General features: G+C 41.1%; 2 protein-coding genes across 2 annotated transcripts; one reads left to right on the top strand and one right to left on the bottom strand.

Annotated features, from left to right (window-relative positions):
• The first annotated feature begins 4596 nt into the window (after nucleotides 1–4596).
• On the top strand, nucleotides 4597–7158 carry LOC119659571 (uncharacterized zinc finger protein CG2678). Its single transcript, XM_038067730.1, has 3 exons — nucleotides 4597–5033; nucleotides 5090–5267; nucleotides 5325–7158. Exons 2-3 carry the CDS (start codon nucleotides 5121–5123, stop codon nucleotides 6765–6767), a joined length of 1590 nt encoding a protein of 529 aa, XP_037923658.1. The 5' UTR covers nucleotides 4597–5033; nucleotides 5090–5120; the 3' UTR covers nucleotides 6768–7158.
• Nucleotides 7159–9573: 2415 nt separating this feature from the next.
• LOC119661629 (acetylcholine receptor subunit beta-like 2) lies at nucleotides 9574–17110 on the bottom strand. Its single transcript, XM_038071048.1, has 11 exons — nucleotides 16970–17110; nucleotides 16717–16910; nucleotides 16358–16486; nucleotides 16110–16295; nucleotides 15919–16051; nucleotides 15726–15853; nucleotides 15487–15662; nucleotides 15281–15433; nucleotides 11488–11570; nucleotides 10139–10239; nucleotides 9574–9999 (listed from the first exon to the last, which is right to left on the bottom strand). Exons 1-11 carry the CDS (start codon nucleotides 17025–17027, stop codon nucleotides 9784–9786), a joined length of 1557 nt encoding a protein of 518 aa, XP_037926976.1. The 5' UTR covers nucleotides 17028–17110; the 3' UTR covers nucleotides 9574–9783.
• Nucleotides 17111–18871: the final 1761 nt, after the last annotated feature.

The following is an 18871-nucleotide window of genomic DNA, read 5'->3' as shown; positions in this document are numbered from 1 at the left end:
GACGAACCCACTGAATGGTAACAGTAGAATAGACGCAAGTCGACACCAGACTACACTGCAAACATCAATTCTTTGTTGGATATACCCGAAAAAAACAAATACTCGAATCTTATCAAAAATAGTGCAAAAATTGCAATTTTTTCGATATAGGGCCTGGAATAGAAAACTAGGTAAAAATCTAGCTTTCAGTTTTGAAGAAGAATATAGAAAAGTAAGAAAATTTTTAGGAAAACGGGAATTCCGGGAGAAATGTTTCTTGCTATCATCAGTTCGGAGGATAAAAAGAACTAGGACATGGTACACAGATTAAAAGGTTGAAAAATTGGGGAAAATTTATGAAAATTAGAAAATTCTTTTAGAAAATTTAAACACTGATATATACGTTGTTTTGAAAAACTTGAGGTGTTGATCAAACAGCTATTGTCAACCAAGAATATAGAACCTAACTACTCTCTTGGAAATGAAGCAGGAAATAGAATTCCAGGAGCAAAAATTTGGAAAAACACTTCGTTCCCCTTTCTCCGAAATATATTATAGACAATAAACTTAATTTTGTTGAAGTCTCTATCTTGTGGGGTAAAGTCTCCATATTATGATTTAATTTGAATAAGTTTCTTTCCGGGGATAAAAGCGTAATAATGGGAGACGTGGAAAATCTGTGCAGTAATTTTTGCCAATCAGGATATACGTTATTTGTGACACACTAAATTCATATTTGAGTACCGAAAGAATAGGAGTACTGGCGGAATGTGTCTCTGGTCAAGTAGCTAAACGCTTCTAAATTTGCTTTGAAAGAGGGAGTTACAGTTTCTGATCATTTCGCTTTCCACCTTGACTCAAGAAATTAATTGAATACAAGAATCATTGAATTAATTTTAACGCCCCCAAACTTGAACTACTGCTTGTTAAGTACCTCCCATTCACAGCACAACACGGACAAGTTTTCTATTTATCTTCGCCAGGGATGAAAAGCTCTCAAACCCCAATCCAAAAAATCGAACTCATTTTACGGTTCTCCGAAATAGTAAGAAGGATCGAAGTAATCTACCCTGTCCCCTACGACTGATGTTAGAAAATTAAACATTCTCTCGACCCTAAATGTATCGACGAAATTCATATGGAAGTGCTAAGGCGTTTTTTCGTGTACGAAATGCTTTGCAATATGAGAAGAAGGGAATGAAAACCTCCCAGAAAACAATGAAGCACTACAACGTGAACGGACGTGAATCCTCTGTTCCTCTACTGGCAGTGAGAAAAGTAGATACTATACAGTTTAAAGCAAGGAGCATAGTAAAGTGGTTTATAAGCTCTGAGCTACAAAAAGTGGGTAACTATCAGTAAATGGGAAAATTCGTGCCATTCGTTACGAAGAGAAAATTAATTTGACAATTTTATAGAGAGCTGAGAGAATGAGATAGCTTGAAAAGTTGGCTTTTCAAAAAACACTAAACACTGTTATTGTGTAATTAAAAAATACCTTGTTAGAAATTTTAAGCGCCTATATCTCCATCATCATACAAAACCACGAAAAAGAAGCTAAATTCGTAATTACTTATTGTAAAATCTTTGAAAATTTGACGTTTTTATCAGTCGGAGAACTTGGTGGAAACGAATGAATTCGATGATAGTAAGTTTAGTGGAGAAAAGAGGTTGAAAAGTAATATGTAAGGTGGAGAATTTGGAGAAAACTACCAGAGACATTTTTGATTATTCTCACGCCCAAGGTTGATGTAGGACATTTCAAAATTGAAGTCATACTAGATGATAATATCTCGGAACTCATCTGCAACCCATAGTGTTTTGACAGTTGAGTTTTCCTATTAAAAAGATCAGATGTCTCAGTAGCTTTAATTACAGATCACTGACTTGATTTCCCATCTCATTGATACAGGCTTTGCTGCCGGAAATACAGTTTATTTCTGCTTTTCTGTGGTACCCGCTTCTAGTTCAAAGCATCACATGTACTTGTAATGAACGTAGATTTTTGGGGTTAATATCCGAGATCAGTCATGAAAGTTCTACAAAAGAGTCCCGTGGAAAAGAACCTGCTTGCAAACTTCATGGGTCTTAATTCATGATGCATTGGCATCTCATCAGAATGAATTTAAAATACAAAAACACAGCTTGCATTCATATTCTACGCTTCGTTTGCATCAGCTGTCAGTGAGTCGCAACCTATGCTTTTGGAGGTTGGGCTGATATTTGATGGTTGGAATAGGTTCCGAAACTGTATAACCTATACCTTGGTTCTATGATGGCTTTCCATACTTTCTTCATTGTGCATAGCTGAATGAAATTTTCATAGTTATCAATCATCATCATCATATCACAAAATTATTCTAATAGTCTCAAAATTATTGTTTTATTTCTAAATGGATTAGATATTCGTGCAGTAAAGTCCGTTACGTGACGCTGAATTACTTTCTTTCGCATAAAACTTCTTCTCCGTTCTCTAAAGTAATCCGCGTTACTTTTATATATACTTTTGGAACTCGTACCATGATACAGCAAATCTCCCCTTGGTTTTCGTCTTATGCGGTCTCTCTGACTTAACAAAGTATAGTATGGCAATCTCTTATTAATTCATCGACCTCTTGATTCTCAAGACATCTATCCTCATATCTTAAAAGAAATAGGTCCTGATCATGCCTGTATTACCCATCTGGATGATTGCAAAATCTGATTTCAGAAACTTGTTCAATTCATAGTGTTATGTACGAGCAGGACACTGGCCATTTCATAGCATAACCAGTAATACATTGGCCACCCTTTCTGAAAGTGCGACCTATTCACTGCCACTACCATCCTCTAGTTAATATATCTACCGGTGTCTCGCCCGTATGACGATTCAGCTCAGTCTAGTGTACTCGATGACACAAAAGAGATAAATGTAAACGAAGGCTTCGAGTTTTTGTGTAAGAGTGATGGTAATTTCCCATATAACACCACGGAGAGGTGTTGAGGTATCTACTTTTCCAAATTTTAGACGAAATAATGAAGTCGGATATAGCACATAATAGGTCGGGTGACATGAAGATCGGTGTCAGAATCGGTAGAAACAACGCTACCAAGGTAGACAAATTGACCGGTATGATGACCCCTCAGACTGAGTATCTTTGTTTTGTCTGTTTTTATCTTCAGTCCGACTCTGCTTGCTTGTCTTTCCAAACCCCGAGGCATTCAAGAAAGGTTCATGACTCTGTCATGAAATGACATTTATAGTGTCGAAGTTTTTGCCGAAAGAATGTTATGTTTCATTGAAGCCTTTGAATAACAGAATGCAACCCTCTCAAACTCCAATCTTATCTCGGAGCAGAACATGACATTTTGTGCCATTATACGTCGCTCTGCCTATCCTGCCTAGACCGAATCAGTTAGACTCTCTTCACTCTGATGAAAGCCTTCTCAAAGCCAATGAAAAGCAGTTGAAGAGGAAGTCTGAACTCCGCATACCGCTCCAAAAAGATCTAAAGGATATTGATGTCTGTCCAATCACTACCACTCAGATTCCAGAATTTACGGTTCAGTGCTGAAACAGCAAGAGCTGTAATAAACAATTCCGTGGGGAGACCGTCAAACCAAACGATGCGGCGCCGCTTGAGCGCATTCATGACCGAGATGATTTTACTTGTGTTTGGAGCAATAGTCCGTATCCGCATGCAACGATGATTAGCCATTGCATTCACAAGATGTGAAATTCTAACAGGTTGGGAATCACGGTAAAATTATCTCTCCACTTCTTAAGCTACTCCTCATTGTAGATCAGGAGTCTACGGCTAACGTCCCTAACCAGACCTTCGTGGGACCTGCACGTTCTTTCGTGATGCGAAATATGGTAGCGGAATCGCCATTTTTCGTGGCAGCTTCTGCCTTCCTGCATAGCGCTATACCAAATTTCCTTTTGCCAAGACACATGTTACCCTGCATTTTTCGAGATTTTTAGCGGCGGCGACAAACTACGCTAAACATTTCCGAGCTTTGTTTCTATTAGCACATCAGTACGACTCCTATTTATGAAAATCTTTATAGAAAAAAAACAATTCTGATATGCTCCTTTTACGTTATACTAGAAAAATTGACAATGTTAACCTTTACAGATGAAATGCACGTGCAAAATTAATCGAATCAGCTATATTTTTGTATGCTTGAATACCTAGTCACTTCTTGAAAAATATCATTGTTCAAAATTGAAATTTTGATAACCGTTTATCAAAAATCCTACATGATACCCTTGAAAATTCCAACATCTATATATGTCGCTATAAATTTGCAATGATAAAGAATAATTATTTATTTATTTATAATAATTTCCGATTTTCTTGCTTTTGAAACGAAAAAATTAAACATGATTCTTACTGATTCACATAAGTTAAAAATTGTTTAGATTATTTTCTGTTTGCTTTATAGCGTTATCAGCGAAATTTTTCGCAACACTGTCAAATGATAAAAAAATTGGAATAATGTTCCATTTTACGCCGAACGATTGTCATTCTAGGCTTAAATTTACTTCTTCACATTCACTTTGGAAGGTTGTGGATGGTCGCCTTCACTGTTCTTTGAATGTTAGAAAACTTCTGCAAATCCCCTCAATATGGTAACCCTACCATCTGTCAAGACCGATTCTGAAGCTCGATTTTGGCAAGTGCGTGTGGTAGATGAACTTCGCGCATTTTGGAATTTCACAAAGGTTAAAGGCATCACCAGGACTACTTGACCGTACCGATCTGCAGTTCGTAAAGTGCAGTTCAAGTTTCGCAAATTAAGTGCACGGAAAAACCTGTTTGGATGTCCCGCAGAATCTGCCGCCTGAATCCGGTCGCGAACAGTCTTGGGGATTTTCAAAATGGCGGCGACGTTGTTTTGTTGTGATTGACTTTTCGCACAAATTCACTTGTAAATTGGTTATAGCGCGATCGAGTGCCGGTTTCGCGGTGAATGTTGGATAGGCCCGCGGTCTTGTTGCGGTAGTGTTCCAAGAATACCGCCCGACGTGAAAACGACAATCCGTCTCCGAAGGCGGTCGAACAGAATTTGTATAACCTCTAGAGTGGTTGCGTAGCGATTTTCTACAATATTGTATTATCTGTAGCGTTTGAAGACACAGCGGATGGTATGTCGTCATGAAGGTTGACTCAGTTCCCAACGGTGCTATGTGTGAGGGCGAAAAGGAAGACGCAAGCAGTCAGAAGGAAGGTGCTGAGGTCCAAGAGCCGCCCAAGAAGGAGGAGGAGGCGGCAACAACAAAGGAAGATGAAACCGTTGAAATGGTAAGAGGACTTCCCAGTAATCAGTTATCATACCTAATTATACTTGTCTCTCCGTAGCTGGACATAGTTGAAGCCGAAACCAGCGTCGTCGAGGAAACGGTTGAAGAAGAGAAAATAAACAACGGCGAGGAACCGCTTGTGACGGCAGACGAGCCGGTGGAAAACAATGAGAAAAAGGAAAGTGAAGAAATTAAGGAAGCAGAGGTGAGTGCTGATGTTGATGCTGAAGCTGAAAGTTCATCTAAACCAGCGCTACCCTCTTCACCTGTGACGAAAAATAATGTCGACGCTACTCCAGTTAGAAAGTCGGCCGAACTAAAGAAAGCTTCTCCGCCGAAACAGAAAATTAACTTGGAACAACCAAAACCGAAAAGCATCACTAATTCCGTTGCACCGAATACTGCAGCTATTTTGGATTCAGAGGACTCTGCGAAACGGTGCAGGATTTGTCTTGGCATCGAGAACCTCACTGACATCTGGGAATCAGACGAATCCACCACCGTAGCAGCTAACATAATGATTCTTTGTCCTACGGTGAAAATCGCAAAAAAGGACATGATGCCGCAATTTATCTGCAATGCTTGTCTGCAGAGCTTACGGGTTGCGATTCACTTCAAGACACTCGGAGAGACCACAGACAAGGAGCTGCGAAGTACAGTCAAACAGCGGCGGAAAAACTTGCGTGAAACTGAGTTTGTTGTGATAGATTGCAACGATGAGGGTGGGGAGGTCGAGGAGAACATCAATTTCTTCAGCGACGACGAGGAGTTCCATCCGCCTACGGATTACAACGTCTCCGAATCCCATTCAGACTCGGATAGCAGTTTCGACGTTAAGAAAACAAGAGGTCGACGTTCACTTCGCAAAAAAGTGAGGAGAAGTAGGAGGGGCAGGAAGCGTACCTTCAGTCCGAAGGCAGAGAAGTTGGAGCCCGTGCGGAAGAAACGGATGGGGCGTCCTGCACGTAAATCAAAAGAAACCGCTGACGAAGGGACCGGCAATGAGTCGAGCAAGTCCTCGAAAGCTTCGAAACCGACCCAGTGCGTTTACTGCGACCAGACATTCCCCTCGTTGGTTGCTTTGCGTGAGCACAAGAAATCCCATATTGGCGAGAAACCATTCAAATGCGAAATTTGTGATCGAACCTTCAAGTTCATTGGCAGTTTCAAGACGCATCAGGAGAAGCACAAAGTTCCTGACGATCTGATGTGCACGCAGTGCAACAAGCGCTATCCCAACAAGACGGAGCTTCGGCGGCATATGGTGGACGTACACGACGAGCCGGTGGCGAAGTACATTTGCGCCAAGTGCAAGCGAGCGTTCACTTCTGAGAAACGTCTAGAACGTCACAAGGAAGCCAATTGCCCGGGGGTAGAAACACCCCAAGGAAAGGAAAAGAAGCCCAAGCCTGAGCCGGACTCCATTGCCCTGGGCCGTGATCTGTTCAAGTGCGTAGCTCCCCTGACGACGACCTACTGGAGCGACAGTTTCTCCGACTAATCGTGTGCAGGTGTGAAGTGGTCCAGGAGGTGCTGGGAGGACTGTTCGCGCGATTATTGCGGGAACATCTCTCGAGGATGCTGTGCAATGGCTAAGCGAGTATTTTAAGTGACTACAAAAAGCAACTTAACACATTGAACTGTAAAGAAGTTAGAAAGCTTGATTTGTGGACATTTACATAGTTTTAATCAATCATCCTTAGGAGTGTCGACTCTGATTTGCTGCTTGTGTTTTCTGATTAGTTCATTCATGTTAGGTCGTAAAGTCAAGAGAAAAATGTAACAGAATGCATCCATTATGTAACCCTTAGTGAGGATTTTAGTTCTAAGCGGAAAACCTTAGTTAAGAAAATAATTTTATTTTGTAAGAAATAAAGTATAATCATTTTTAACCGCAGATTCTTGATTAGATAGACCTTATTGTGGCAAAATGATTTCTCCCTTAATTATAGAGATTGTTAAGGTGCAGATTGGGGTCGATATGGCCTCCGCTACAATATTTGGGAAGCAAGTGTGGGACCTCTCCGTGTTAGATGCTACGGACCAAAGATATACCGAATTAAGAATAGATTTATCCAACGGGCAAAGATCTGTTTGTTTGCTAATCATGTCTAGGGACATTGAATCCATTGCGGGATGTGCCAAAACGAAACTCTGCACTGTGAAAAGCGCTAAAAGGACCTCAAGTCTAAGTGGGGGAAGACACGCCGACAGTTGCATGGTCAAATTTAAGATTGGCGAATACCTTGGGCATCTTCGATTTCGATTAAGACTCTTACCCGAGCTAGTCAGTGTGGTTTTTTTGCCTGAATTAATTGTGGGACCATATGATATAAGAACACTGACTTTACAAAACAGACGATAGAAGAAATCAACAGGCAATGACTGCGGGTGCTAGCCGCACTTAGAGTTACACAGAGCAACTCCACGTTTCAGCCCACATTATTGGCACAACCGCAACCACCATGAAACTCCCACATGGGGATTGATCGCAAATAACTGGACCGAGAGCACAAACTCCAATAATCCTTCTGGAGCATATGGCCTCCGGGAACGCTTCATGTTAAGCGCCACTTCAGATGAGTCACAGTGTTTACTCGGGTCTGTTTTTTTGGCTAGATGAATGCATTTACACACCCAATATCAGACTCCCGGTTCGGTGCATCGTCAGACTACCAACTAACCACCTCCCCATCGTCAACCTTCATGACGTCAGCTTGCCTGGAACCGTTTGTCACCACCACGGCCGGTTCAGAGACAGACGCCACCTGCAAAACTCCCCGTCTCTGTACTAGCGCGAAACGCTTACGATATACTTCCTTGCCAAGAGCGTCAGCCCATACCTTTTCATCGTAGAGCAGCACAGACTGCGTGCTTTGGGTCAAGAGTCCGAGCTACTTTACCGCTGGTTTTGACTCGATTATCGACTCGCCGAACGATATGGGACGTAGGGTCGGAATTTTCTTTTTAGTCAGGATGACTGCTTCGGTTTTTTCCAGTGCAAGGTTGAAACCATGAGTAGTTATTCATCTGCTTACCCGTCGCATCAATATGCCGAGTCTGCTTTTCGCCTGTTCGACAGTGTGTCCAGCAACAAGCTCCGCGACACCATCTGCATAACCGACCAGGCGTGATTCTTCTGGCATGTCGAGTTTAAGTAGACTATCATAGGTAGCATTAAAGAGGTCCGGCCCTGTATTACCCCCGACGTGACCTCCATCCTCCTCTGACCCTCTAGTGTTTCCGGGAGCGCATATCGCTTCAGCGACTCTACTTCTCATGAGCTTTTCGAGCACCAAGGTCCAAGGTTGTCGTTCGGTTTGCCTGACGCAAGAACTCGAGATTTTCCCGTTGAGGGGATCAGGTAATATTGCTTCTACTTCAACGATATGTGGGAGGACGCACAACTGACCCTGAAGATGGTTATTGCGCTATTATCGTTTAATAAGTGCTTCATAATGCTGAGATTGAGGATCAACTTGGTCTCCAGAACAATCTCAGGATCAGGGCCTGGATGCTCATGGGTAGCAGAACAGAAGAAAGAACCGGGTATTTTCCTGGACGGTTTAGGAGCATACAGATTACCAGTTCTTGTATGAGATTGAAACCGGCACATTACAAGTGCCGACTTTTAAAGCCGATGAAGCGGATTGGAAAACCTTGACGTTTTCATCTTAAGCGTAGTTTTGTTATATCGTTCCAATGATGACATTTTGTTTCTTAGACTGCTATCACTTTATGTATGTAGTCACTGGCTTTCTTGGGGATATATTTAACGGCAGCAGCTTTGCTTTGTGGACCCAAGAGAGTAATGGTCGGTTTATTTACACACTTGTGGAATGAAATGAAGCAGATTGCTAGGAACCTATAGTAATGGCCCGTAGGCAATCATATATCTACATATCTAGGACAACCATATATCCTTTCATGGATCACGGGTTGTAGGTTTATTGGTCCTAGATGACTAGCCGATGTTGATTTAGACCCACATGACTAAGGGATATTATAGAATACCTGTTCCAACATTTTTCTCATAGTGTATGAGCCTGTAAGACAATGATTCGTTTACAGGTTGATCGTCTTCAAGTACCATACCAACTTTTGGCGCTCTTGAAATGAAGAGAAGTTTTCTCTGACATATATCCTTCGAACAACCTAGCGACCGTGTTTGATTTAGCCTTGAGGGCCAGTTACATGTTCTTTCTAGATATGCCGGCCAGACCCAGAACTTTGTTGTCCTCTATCTTTATATCTCCACCAAACATTTTATTTCAGCAAACTACTTCAACTACATTTCATTCCTTTTATTAGTTTACTCATTAAAACAATATTACTTACGATTAATACTTTTCTACTGTTATTATCTTTATAGCAGTAATGGTAAGTACTGCAATAATAATACGTCTATGTTAACATATCGGACAACTACATATTTCGGGTTTTCAACTAGTTATTTCCAGGAGAATTGGAAGAATGCGATTATTCCATGTTTATGTAAGTAAAAACGTCGTAGAAAATTAGTCTAAAGTTATGCGGGCCGTATCTGGCGGAAGCATGAAGTTATTCTTTCGCAATGGAACTTCACTAAGAAGTTGATCAATAGCTGGTCGAGTGTCATATAGGGAGGGCGATTGAAAGATTATTCCAATAGTACCACCGATGCAGGACAACGTAAACACCCATAAGAAGAAACGATCCAATACCATGGAAACGAATTTCCAATCCTCGACAATCTGCAAAACAAAAAAGATATTTTAGTTAGAAGAATTTAGTTTAAGGGAGTAGTATTTAGGAAGTATGCTTTGGCAAGGAATTGCTGTGGGCATTCCGCTTGTGGCCATTTCTAGTATGTGGTTCAGAGAATAACCCTACCTCATTGTCCTTATCGGCGTCTTTGATATGTTGTGCAATGAAGCGAACGCTGCGCAATGCTTGAACAACTTCTGGAGACAACTGGTTTAGAAATATGTAATCTGAAAGGAAAGGAAATATATAAATTTTAAATAGAAAATTGTGAAGTATTCTGGAGTCATTCGACACCTGACTGTGTGGTGGAGGGTAGCACCTAATGAGTATAAGCTTGGCACCTGAAGAGGCCACCGCCATTTAAGATATTTTTTACTCATATTTTAATTAAAATATTATTATTATACTTTTTGAAAACAATCTTTCTCCACTTGATGTGACCTTCAACAGTTGGTCGTTCGATTTCGACTTCAAATCCCTAATTTAAATTTGCAAGGCTAGTTCAATTCTAGCTAGCGTAACTAAAGGCCATGGATGGCATGCTTACATAGTTCATCCTTGGCCATGGCGACTATCATGGTATGGGACGTGACAATAGTATTTTTGTGAAATACATACTGTATACTTGGATGTTTGGCAGGAGTCAAAGTATGTTTTGCTTTGTTGTTTAAAATAATGGGAGCCGGAGAAGGGCTACGCCCAACATTGAATGATGCATTCAGAAAATGAAGGAATGCGGTGAATAAGGTCATCAGGTACATCCACGGTCAACTGAGGAAGGTAGAATGGAAGGATGGAAGCGCACTGCAAAAGTAGGGTAATTTTATAAGTGGCTTCATACGTCCCACAAAGTGAGTAGAGTTTAATTTTAGGTACTCATGGAAACTCTATCTGGAGGCATTTTTAACGGGAGTCCCTTCTATTCTTTGAACACCGACTGTAATCTGATTTCACACTGTCTTAAAAAATAATAAATAAAATAAATAAGAAAATAATGTTTACAATCTCTGAAACTTTGATTAGGTCAAATTGGAGTTATCACAAGGAAAAAGATTGATGAATTAGACGCCTTTAAACATCGAGCTCTCAAAAGAAATTTGGGCCCAATATGAATGTAGGCAATTGGTGAATCATATATCAAGGAAAATTATACCTTTTATACGACGGACCCGAAGTCCCCGCCCATACCAAAATTCCGACCTTCTCTGTATAAGGTTTTCAGGGTAAATGGCTGTTTAGAAAATCATGGGACAGGTGGGAGAATTTCAATGGATAACGCGGGTTATCTACTACCTACTCTATGCTGACATTACTCAAGCCGTATTCACTTTTAATTGTACCTGTATTGCAAACGAATTAGCAAATTGGGTTATTAATTTTAACTAGTGCTAACTTGCCCCCATTGGGGGATTGAAGAATATTTTATCTATTTAAAACAATATAAGAATCGGATATCAATGATTTAGAGTACTTACCTGACGAAGGATTTGTATTAGAGCTTTCTAGAGCACCATCCTGGCCAGCCTTATATTCCTTCGAGAAAGAATTGGAATTTTCTCTGTAATATATAAAAAAACATCCTTTATTAAAAACATAAAAAGTTTGTTTTAAATAGAGCTGAAGTCAAATTAAGTGCAAATTCTAAAAAACCATTCACTTAAGCCTATCTATTGTGGAACAAAAAGAGGACAAATACCGTTCTAGCTGGGCGGGCCTGAGATGGCGAAGGCTTACAAGCTGCGCCAAGTCAAGGAGAATTTGGCCCGCTTATAACATAGCCCGATCACGAGAGCTCCTGTGCCAGATGCGCGCAAATGCATTCAAGATTACGGCGGTCTGCACGGGGCACTGGCCGATAGGGGACCATGCCGCTAGGCTCGGCATACCCTACAACTCGCATTGCCGAAGCTGCGGAGAAGGAAGGGAAACCGTCATGCACTTTCTCTGCGATTGCCCAACTCTGGCTAGAGTCAGGCTGCGGACACTGGGTAAACCATTCTTTGGGGACCTCAGAGAGATTTCTAGCTGCAGGGTCGGAGAGCTGCTTTCCTTCGTGAATGCTACGGGCTGGTTCTGAAGATCCGAGCCCGATGGACTCTGCTTCCCTGCTCCCATAACAACAGTCACGGTCTTAGGAGTTTGTGGCATCAAAACGGCGCACCAAAGCGCTAATTGGGCTCCTCGGAGCGGCCACTGATACCTACCTACCTACCCTACTGTTCTACCTAGTGATTTCAATATACGCTGTCAAGGGCGTACACCATAAATTCCGCCAAAGGAAGGTCGTCGGTTCAGAATAATCTTCCTAATGGTAAACCTATAAATTTGTTGATTCTTGACCTGATCCTAATCAACAACAACTTCGAATAGATTTGGAATAATCTTGTAGTAAACAATCCTGATATTCACTTTTTGCATCATCCAAAAGACAAAATTAGAAACCAAATAAAATAAATCGATCTAGAAAATGGGGTCCATTGCCTTAAAAAGCTCGAAAATATGCAATTTCTGGATTTTTTAAACTCATCGAATAAAAGAATAATTTGTTTTGTGCCGGTTTCCAAAAGGAAACAGCATTTAACTAACATCCAAAGGGGGGGATATCCTAATTTGAAGATGACTTTTTAGTCAACTCGTTTGCCAAAAACGGAAACATTTGTTTCAGCAATCTCCAAGGCAAAGCCTATAAGATGGCAAGCCTCTCTAATAGACGAGCCGTCTAAATATTAACAAATGCAACACTACAAAGTTTGCCAAACACTAAAGAATCTCAACATAATAATAATAATAACTCCGTCGTAACCGGTCCCAAGTTCGGTTGTGAAAGAAGGAGGGATAGATAGCTTCAGTCTCATAGGCTGTACGCCGCACTGCAGACAACAGTTTCAGTACTCGCCGAAGTACTCTTTTCCACCGTCCAGCTGAAGTTTCCGCTGTAGTTCGGGACGAATTCCAAAGAGCGTGTATAGAATTCTCGGAAATGGATCCTTTGCATAGGCCAGGTATTGCTAGGCTCTCTGCATCTCAAGCAACTTTGAGAATTCTATCTTAGCTAATATGTCGCTGCTGCAACTACAGTCACTAGTATATTGTGGTGTAGTTGCGGCTCTCAGATTATACGGTCAGAAGATTCGCCTTAGCGTTATTGGTTTGAGTGACTGAAGAGATTTGTTTGGAACGTCGGTGGGACACATTAAAGCAGGACATTGCTAGGCTGATTCAAATCAGCACTGGCAATGTCAGCAAACGGGTGAAGAATAAAGTGCAGAGGGTCAAGAGGAACGATGTTATCCCCAGTGAGACACCCGTAGTGGAAATTCTGGACATACTAAAGCAGAAACTTTCTATCGTATGCAGTCGGCTACGACGGTATGGCGAAAGTCACTCCAGACGTGTTCAGAATGCAACATACGCGAGGAACCAGCGGAGTTTTTTTCAGATATCTCAGCGAATCCCAACAGAGCGTCCAGACAGGGCAGTTTTCGGTGACGGAAGCGGGGTGGGCTTTGGGGGTGACTCGTTCAGCATGCTGAGGCTACTGAATGGATCATCACCGAAGGTACCCGGCATGCCAGTACGCCTGGCATGAATTTTGTGGATGTTACCGAAGAGGAAGTTCGACGAGCCATAAACAGCTCGAAGAACTTGAGGGGCCCAGGTCTGAATCGGGTGCAGAATTTCTGGTATAAGAAATTTACAGTGTCTGTCAGGTCATTAGTTGGTTCTGCAAGGAACCTATGCTCAAGTGACCGACATAAACAGCTGGTATTGAAATCGCATCTCTCGGAAAAGAATAAAATAAACACGCTGAACATATTCGCTATCTATTCACTGGCGTATGAATTCGGAATATTGCCGTGGACGAAGATCGATCTGGAAAACGTCCAGCGGCGGATACGGACTACCATGTCCAAATTCTGAATGCGTCATGCAAACTTTGCTGTGGAGCGGGTGATCCTGCCTCGTGACATCGGAGGCAAGTAGGTGGTTAGCGTGGCGGCACAACATCATCGCCAAATCGACTCGCTGCGCGCTTATTTTTACAGCAAAGAGCAGGCGAGTCCCTTGCATGTAGCTGTCTATAAGGCAGACTGTGGGCTGATTCCACTTAATTTGAAGGATCGATCTTTCAATCCTCTGAGTGGGGTGAAGTCGGACCAAGAGCGGATCGATGGATGAAGGTCGAAGGCAATGCACGGTAAACACGTGAATTGCCTTTGGCAGCCATTTGTCGAACAGATTTCATTTCTAGCTGCACTGTTATGGCACCCGTGCAATACATCACAAGGCATAATGCTGTATGTAAGGCTATCCATCAAAACCTTGCACACAAGCACGGACTGATCACGGGAACATGTCCGGTTTACTAATATGAGTCGCAAGCAGTACTTGATAGTTCTGGTTACAGCATGTGTTGGGACCGGCAAGTTCTAACTGATCGCCATACTCTACATAACAAGCCTGACGTACTTTTAGTTGACAAGACGGGTCGCTCCGCATATATAATTGATGTTGCTATCTCCCATAAAAGCAATATCGAACGGAAATACGTGGAGAAGAAGGTGAACTATGAGCCACTGGTTGGGGAAATCAAGGAAATTTGGCGTCTCGAGCGGGTGGTTGTAGCTCCCATAATATTGTCAGCTACAGGTATTGCAGCTAAATCCCTCACGGCTTTCCTTGATGCCCTGGGACTTTTGCACAGTCTGGTTCAAATCATGCAGAAGTACACCTTTCTGCATAAGTGCTCGATGTTGCGGGGAGTTCTCGACGGATTCTCTCATTGACCTACCGCCGACCACTACCACCGGCGCCCCTTTAGTTTTTAAGTAGGTAGGATCGTCCGAGCGTAAGTACTGGGCACAGTGCTAGTATTAGGTAAAATCCGGCATCATCCGAGATTGTGATAACTTGGAAATAATTATAAAGTTCATTACCTGCGCTAATTCAAGAAGCAACTAGTCTTTCTACAACAAAATCCGATCATCTCAGGGGCGTACAAAGGCGAACAGAATTACGACGGTTTGCACGAGAGACCGGCCTATAGTGAAACATGCCAGTATACTCGGTATACCCCACAATTCGTTTTTTATTTTCGAAGTTGCAGAGAGGAGCGGGAGATCCTCAGGCTAGAGCCAGGCTGTAACACTATGCAAACGATTCTTTGGCAACTTCGAAGAGATTTCTGGTTGTAGGGTGGAGGAGCTACTATATAGTTATTAATATAGATTAGGTTAGCTGGGTATTGGGTAAATATGACAAAATTACCTTGCATCCAGGTCATTTGAATAGCAATTACTTGGAGCTGTGTCATCGTAATCTGGAAGAGTATACTGCGTCCTTCGCATCATCATTACCTTCGGCATGAATTGAAGGAAGAGGGTGCGTACAAGCGGAGACATGTTATGTGTGGAAGGTGACCTACAAGTGAAATTGCTATATCCAAATCCTTATAAGATTTATATACAAATTACCTGAAATGTATGTTCAACACACATACAGTCGTCCAAACAGACAACGACACTAATATCATAGTAAATAGCAAATATTTTCCTAAAAGCGGGACTGCTAGCGAAGTTGGCGGAATAATTTCGGCAAGCAGCAGGAAGAACACAGTGAGCGACACAAGGATCGAAATGCAGAGGGTAACCTGTTGGTGTATATTATAAAGTCGATTCATAAGATGATCCTTGTGGAGTACAAATTTACATACCTTTTCTCCCGAATCACTTGGCAAATAGAAGACAAGAACAGTTAAAAATGTTAAAGCAACACATGGAATAATCAAGTTGACGGTGTAGAACAATGTCTTACGTCTCATTGTCATTTTGAATGTAATATCTGCAAATAATTAAGATAAATAACAGTTTTTTAGTTAGATTAGATACGAAAATGGATATTATTACCTGAAAATGGTTCAGTGCAGCACGGGTAATACTCTTCATTTTTGCTAGCAGGGACGTCTAGGATATCCCATTCAACAGACAAATAAAATTCACTCAAATCAACCCCGATTTTCACTACGTTACTTCCTGGTACCTGAATTATAAATTAATTAATATAGAAGATGTTGGAGCTGTAGTCATAACATAAGTACCTGATCCAAGTGTTTCAGATCAACTTGAGCTCCATTGTATGTCCATGAACCGAATTTCATGAAGCAGGTTTGCTCATCGAAAGGGAAGTATTCAACGTTAATTTCACATGAAGATTTGTAGATAGCTGGGGGCTCCCAGAAAACTTCACCGGTATATTTTAGGGTCGCTTTCGTCATAAGGGTCACCTGAAATATTTGAGTTCGAATATATATACTGAGTGTCAGATACAGGTATTAATTGTTATTACTTCATAATTTCCGTCCCAGTTGTTATAAAGGACAATATCAGGAAGCCAAATATGTTCAGAAGGTACGTAGAGCATTTCAACCCCACCGTATTCTTCAGGGTCCCATTGCAGTTTGTAGTCAAACCATTTCTGTGGAGAGAATAGAATATTTAACGCTTTAACTCTAGTCAACTTTCTTTTATTTCTGAACATTTATAATTGTAGACCAGTAAGCATATGTATATTGGACTCATAATTGCAATGAAAACAAACCCCCTTTTAATTGAATGAAAGCATGAATGAATTGGCTGCCTCCTACTACCCAGAACTTAAAGAATAAACATTTGACACACCCACAATGTCTCTAGTGACATACTTACTTGCTTAACCCACAAATTTGTTGTCATCACTTGATTTTTCAGGTTGACCTCAATCAATTGAGACAGTTTCAACCCCAAGCAAACTGTTAAGGTTTCGCTATTGTTTTTAACAGGTCTAATAAGGCGATTGTAGTTGCTGAGCAAATCATCGTAGAGTCGCTTGGCAAAAGGATTCGCCTCGAAGTTTTTCACAACTGTAACAGAATAAGTGAGACATTTCTTCAAGAATCCCTCGAAATGTAATGATCCTTACTTAGTGCGTTCGAAGCACAAACCATTGCAAAAAACGATATAAACAAAACTGCACGCATTTTGCACCATGAACTCTATTTCTTGTGCACTAAGAACTTGCTACCACACACCCAGTGTATCCCAACTATAATTTGTTTTTCTGGTCCTGGAAAGGATTCTGTCAAAGTCGGGAGACTGCGTAGAATGTAAGGTGCGGATATGTTGTAACGGTGGAGCTTTTTTGAAATATCAGTTTTGATAGCACCCTGGTATGAAGGAATCCAAATATAATTTCCAATACTGTTTCGAAACTACAGAGATATACATCCCGATAGTGAATATTATCCTTTTTCAAAGGATTATAGCCTACAGAAAATAATTAAGGGGAAGAGTAGGACTTATATCATTTTAAATGTTTTGTGGCTGCAAAATTTTGTACTCCAGATTTTTTTTAGTATTCTACAATAACGTGGGACTTTTTGAACCATAAACATCATCATAAATTGTTCTACCTGTTTCAGCATTAACAGGTCTTTTGAATATTGTTGGGGTTGTAAACAAACATTGAAAGGCTTTTATGAAATTTATTGTTAGTGGATTCAATGGGACGTAAAAAACGGTTAAATAATGGGAGAATAGGCCATATACTTTGGTACTTCGGACGCTCATCATTTCATTGACTTTCCAGGAACTTTTTAGACTTTCTTTTGAGCTTAACGCATTGCAAATATATTTTTTAGGTTGTAAATGAATTTTTAGAGCAAAGAAAAAAAAATGCGAAAATCTTGTCCTCTTAAAGTGTAAAAGCGAAATGAAGAAGAAAGAATGTGGGCACTATATTATACTGATTGCTTGAATGATTCCAAAAATTGAAAAATTCCCGTTCGCCGATATGGGGCATGAAGAACAAGGACGATAGCAGAACTGGAGTGTTGAAATATTTTGAAGATTGTCTCGTAGAAGAAAACCTTGCCATACATCATGATCTTCGATGTGTGGAAGATTCTAGGGCCCATTTTCCTTGGATTTGGAGAGGAGAAATTTCATATTTTTTCTCAGCCCTTGATCCTGAAGGTTTAACATTCTATCGCTATGATTTATAAAAGAAGGGGCCGATGGTTTCACTACAGGGCATTAATGTAAGGTTCACTATAATATGGAGGCATACCATGCAGGAGAGTTATCAGTTCATTATTCATCAGAGGATATAAGGATTAACATATAGGGCTACTGGAATTGGAACTACTTAAAATGCGGAAACAACAATGCTCTAGGTGCGGCAGTTTCTTATAACTTGCCTCTGCGGTATACGAAACCGTCAGTCATTCTTTTGAAAATTTGCTAATTTAGCTCAAAAGAGGGGTGCGTCAAATTCTGGGCATAAGCGAACTGAAAAACTGAGATGGTAGAACTTTAGAGAGTACTTTTCTCTGGAGCTGACCTCAACTGTCTCCCTGTGTAACTTTTCCGTGCAGCCTCTGACAGTTGCTACTTCTACTCATTCGTAAATCCTGGAAATCTAAGATCTTTCCCAATGAATGGAGGAAGCCCATGATAAAATTGCTAAGAAGGGCACCCGTCTTGGGTGCGATAACAGAAGAAACACTTCAAATAATTTATCGATCAATTATTTGAAGTTTCCTCTCTGCATCGACATTTGGACATCGGATCACCGTTCAACTTGCCCTTTATCGATTTCGATAAAGCGTATTTGGAATGCTCTACGCAAAGGGTGCATCCCGGAGAAACTAATAGCTTTATCAAGGCAACACGCAAAATGTTACATGCTGCATCTACATTATCGGTGATGCCTTCATGCGGCATTGACTGGAGGATATAGATGCGTTCAATGGATAATGTTATCTTTCCTTAAACCCCAAGGCTCACATCGGCTTGCTTCCTCATCGTGTTATGGTCTTCGAAC

This window comes from Hermetia illucens, chromosome 1, assembly GCF_905115235.1.
Source record: "Hermetia illucens chromosome 1, iHerIll2.2.curated.20191125, whole genome shotgun sequence".
NCBI classification, from domain to species: Eukaryota; Metazoa; Arthropoda; class Insecta; order Diptera; family Stratiomyidae; genus Hermetia; species Hermetia illucens.
Note: the sequence above shows the minus strand (reverse complement) of the source record. Positions and strands in the feature narration are given on the sequence as shown.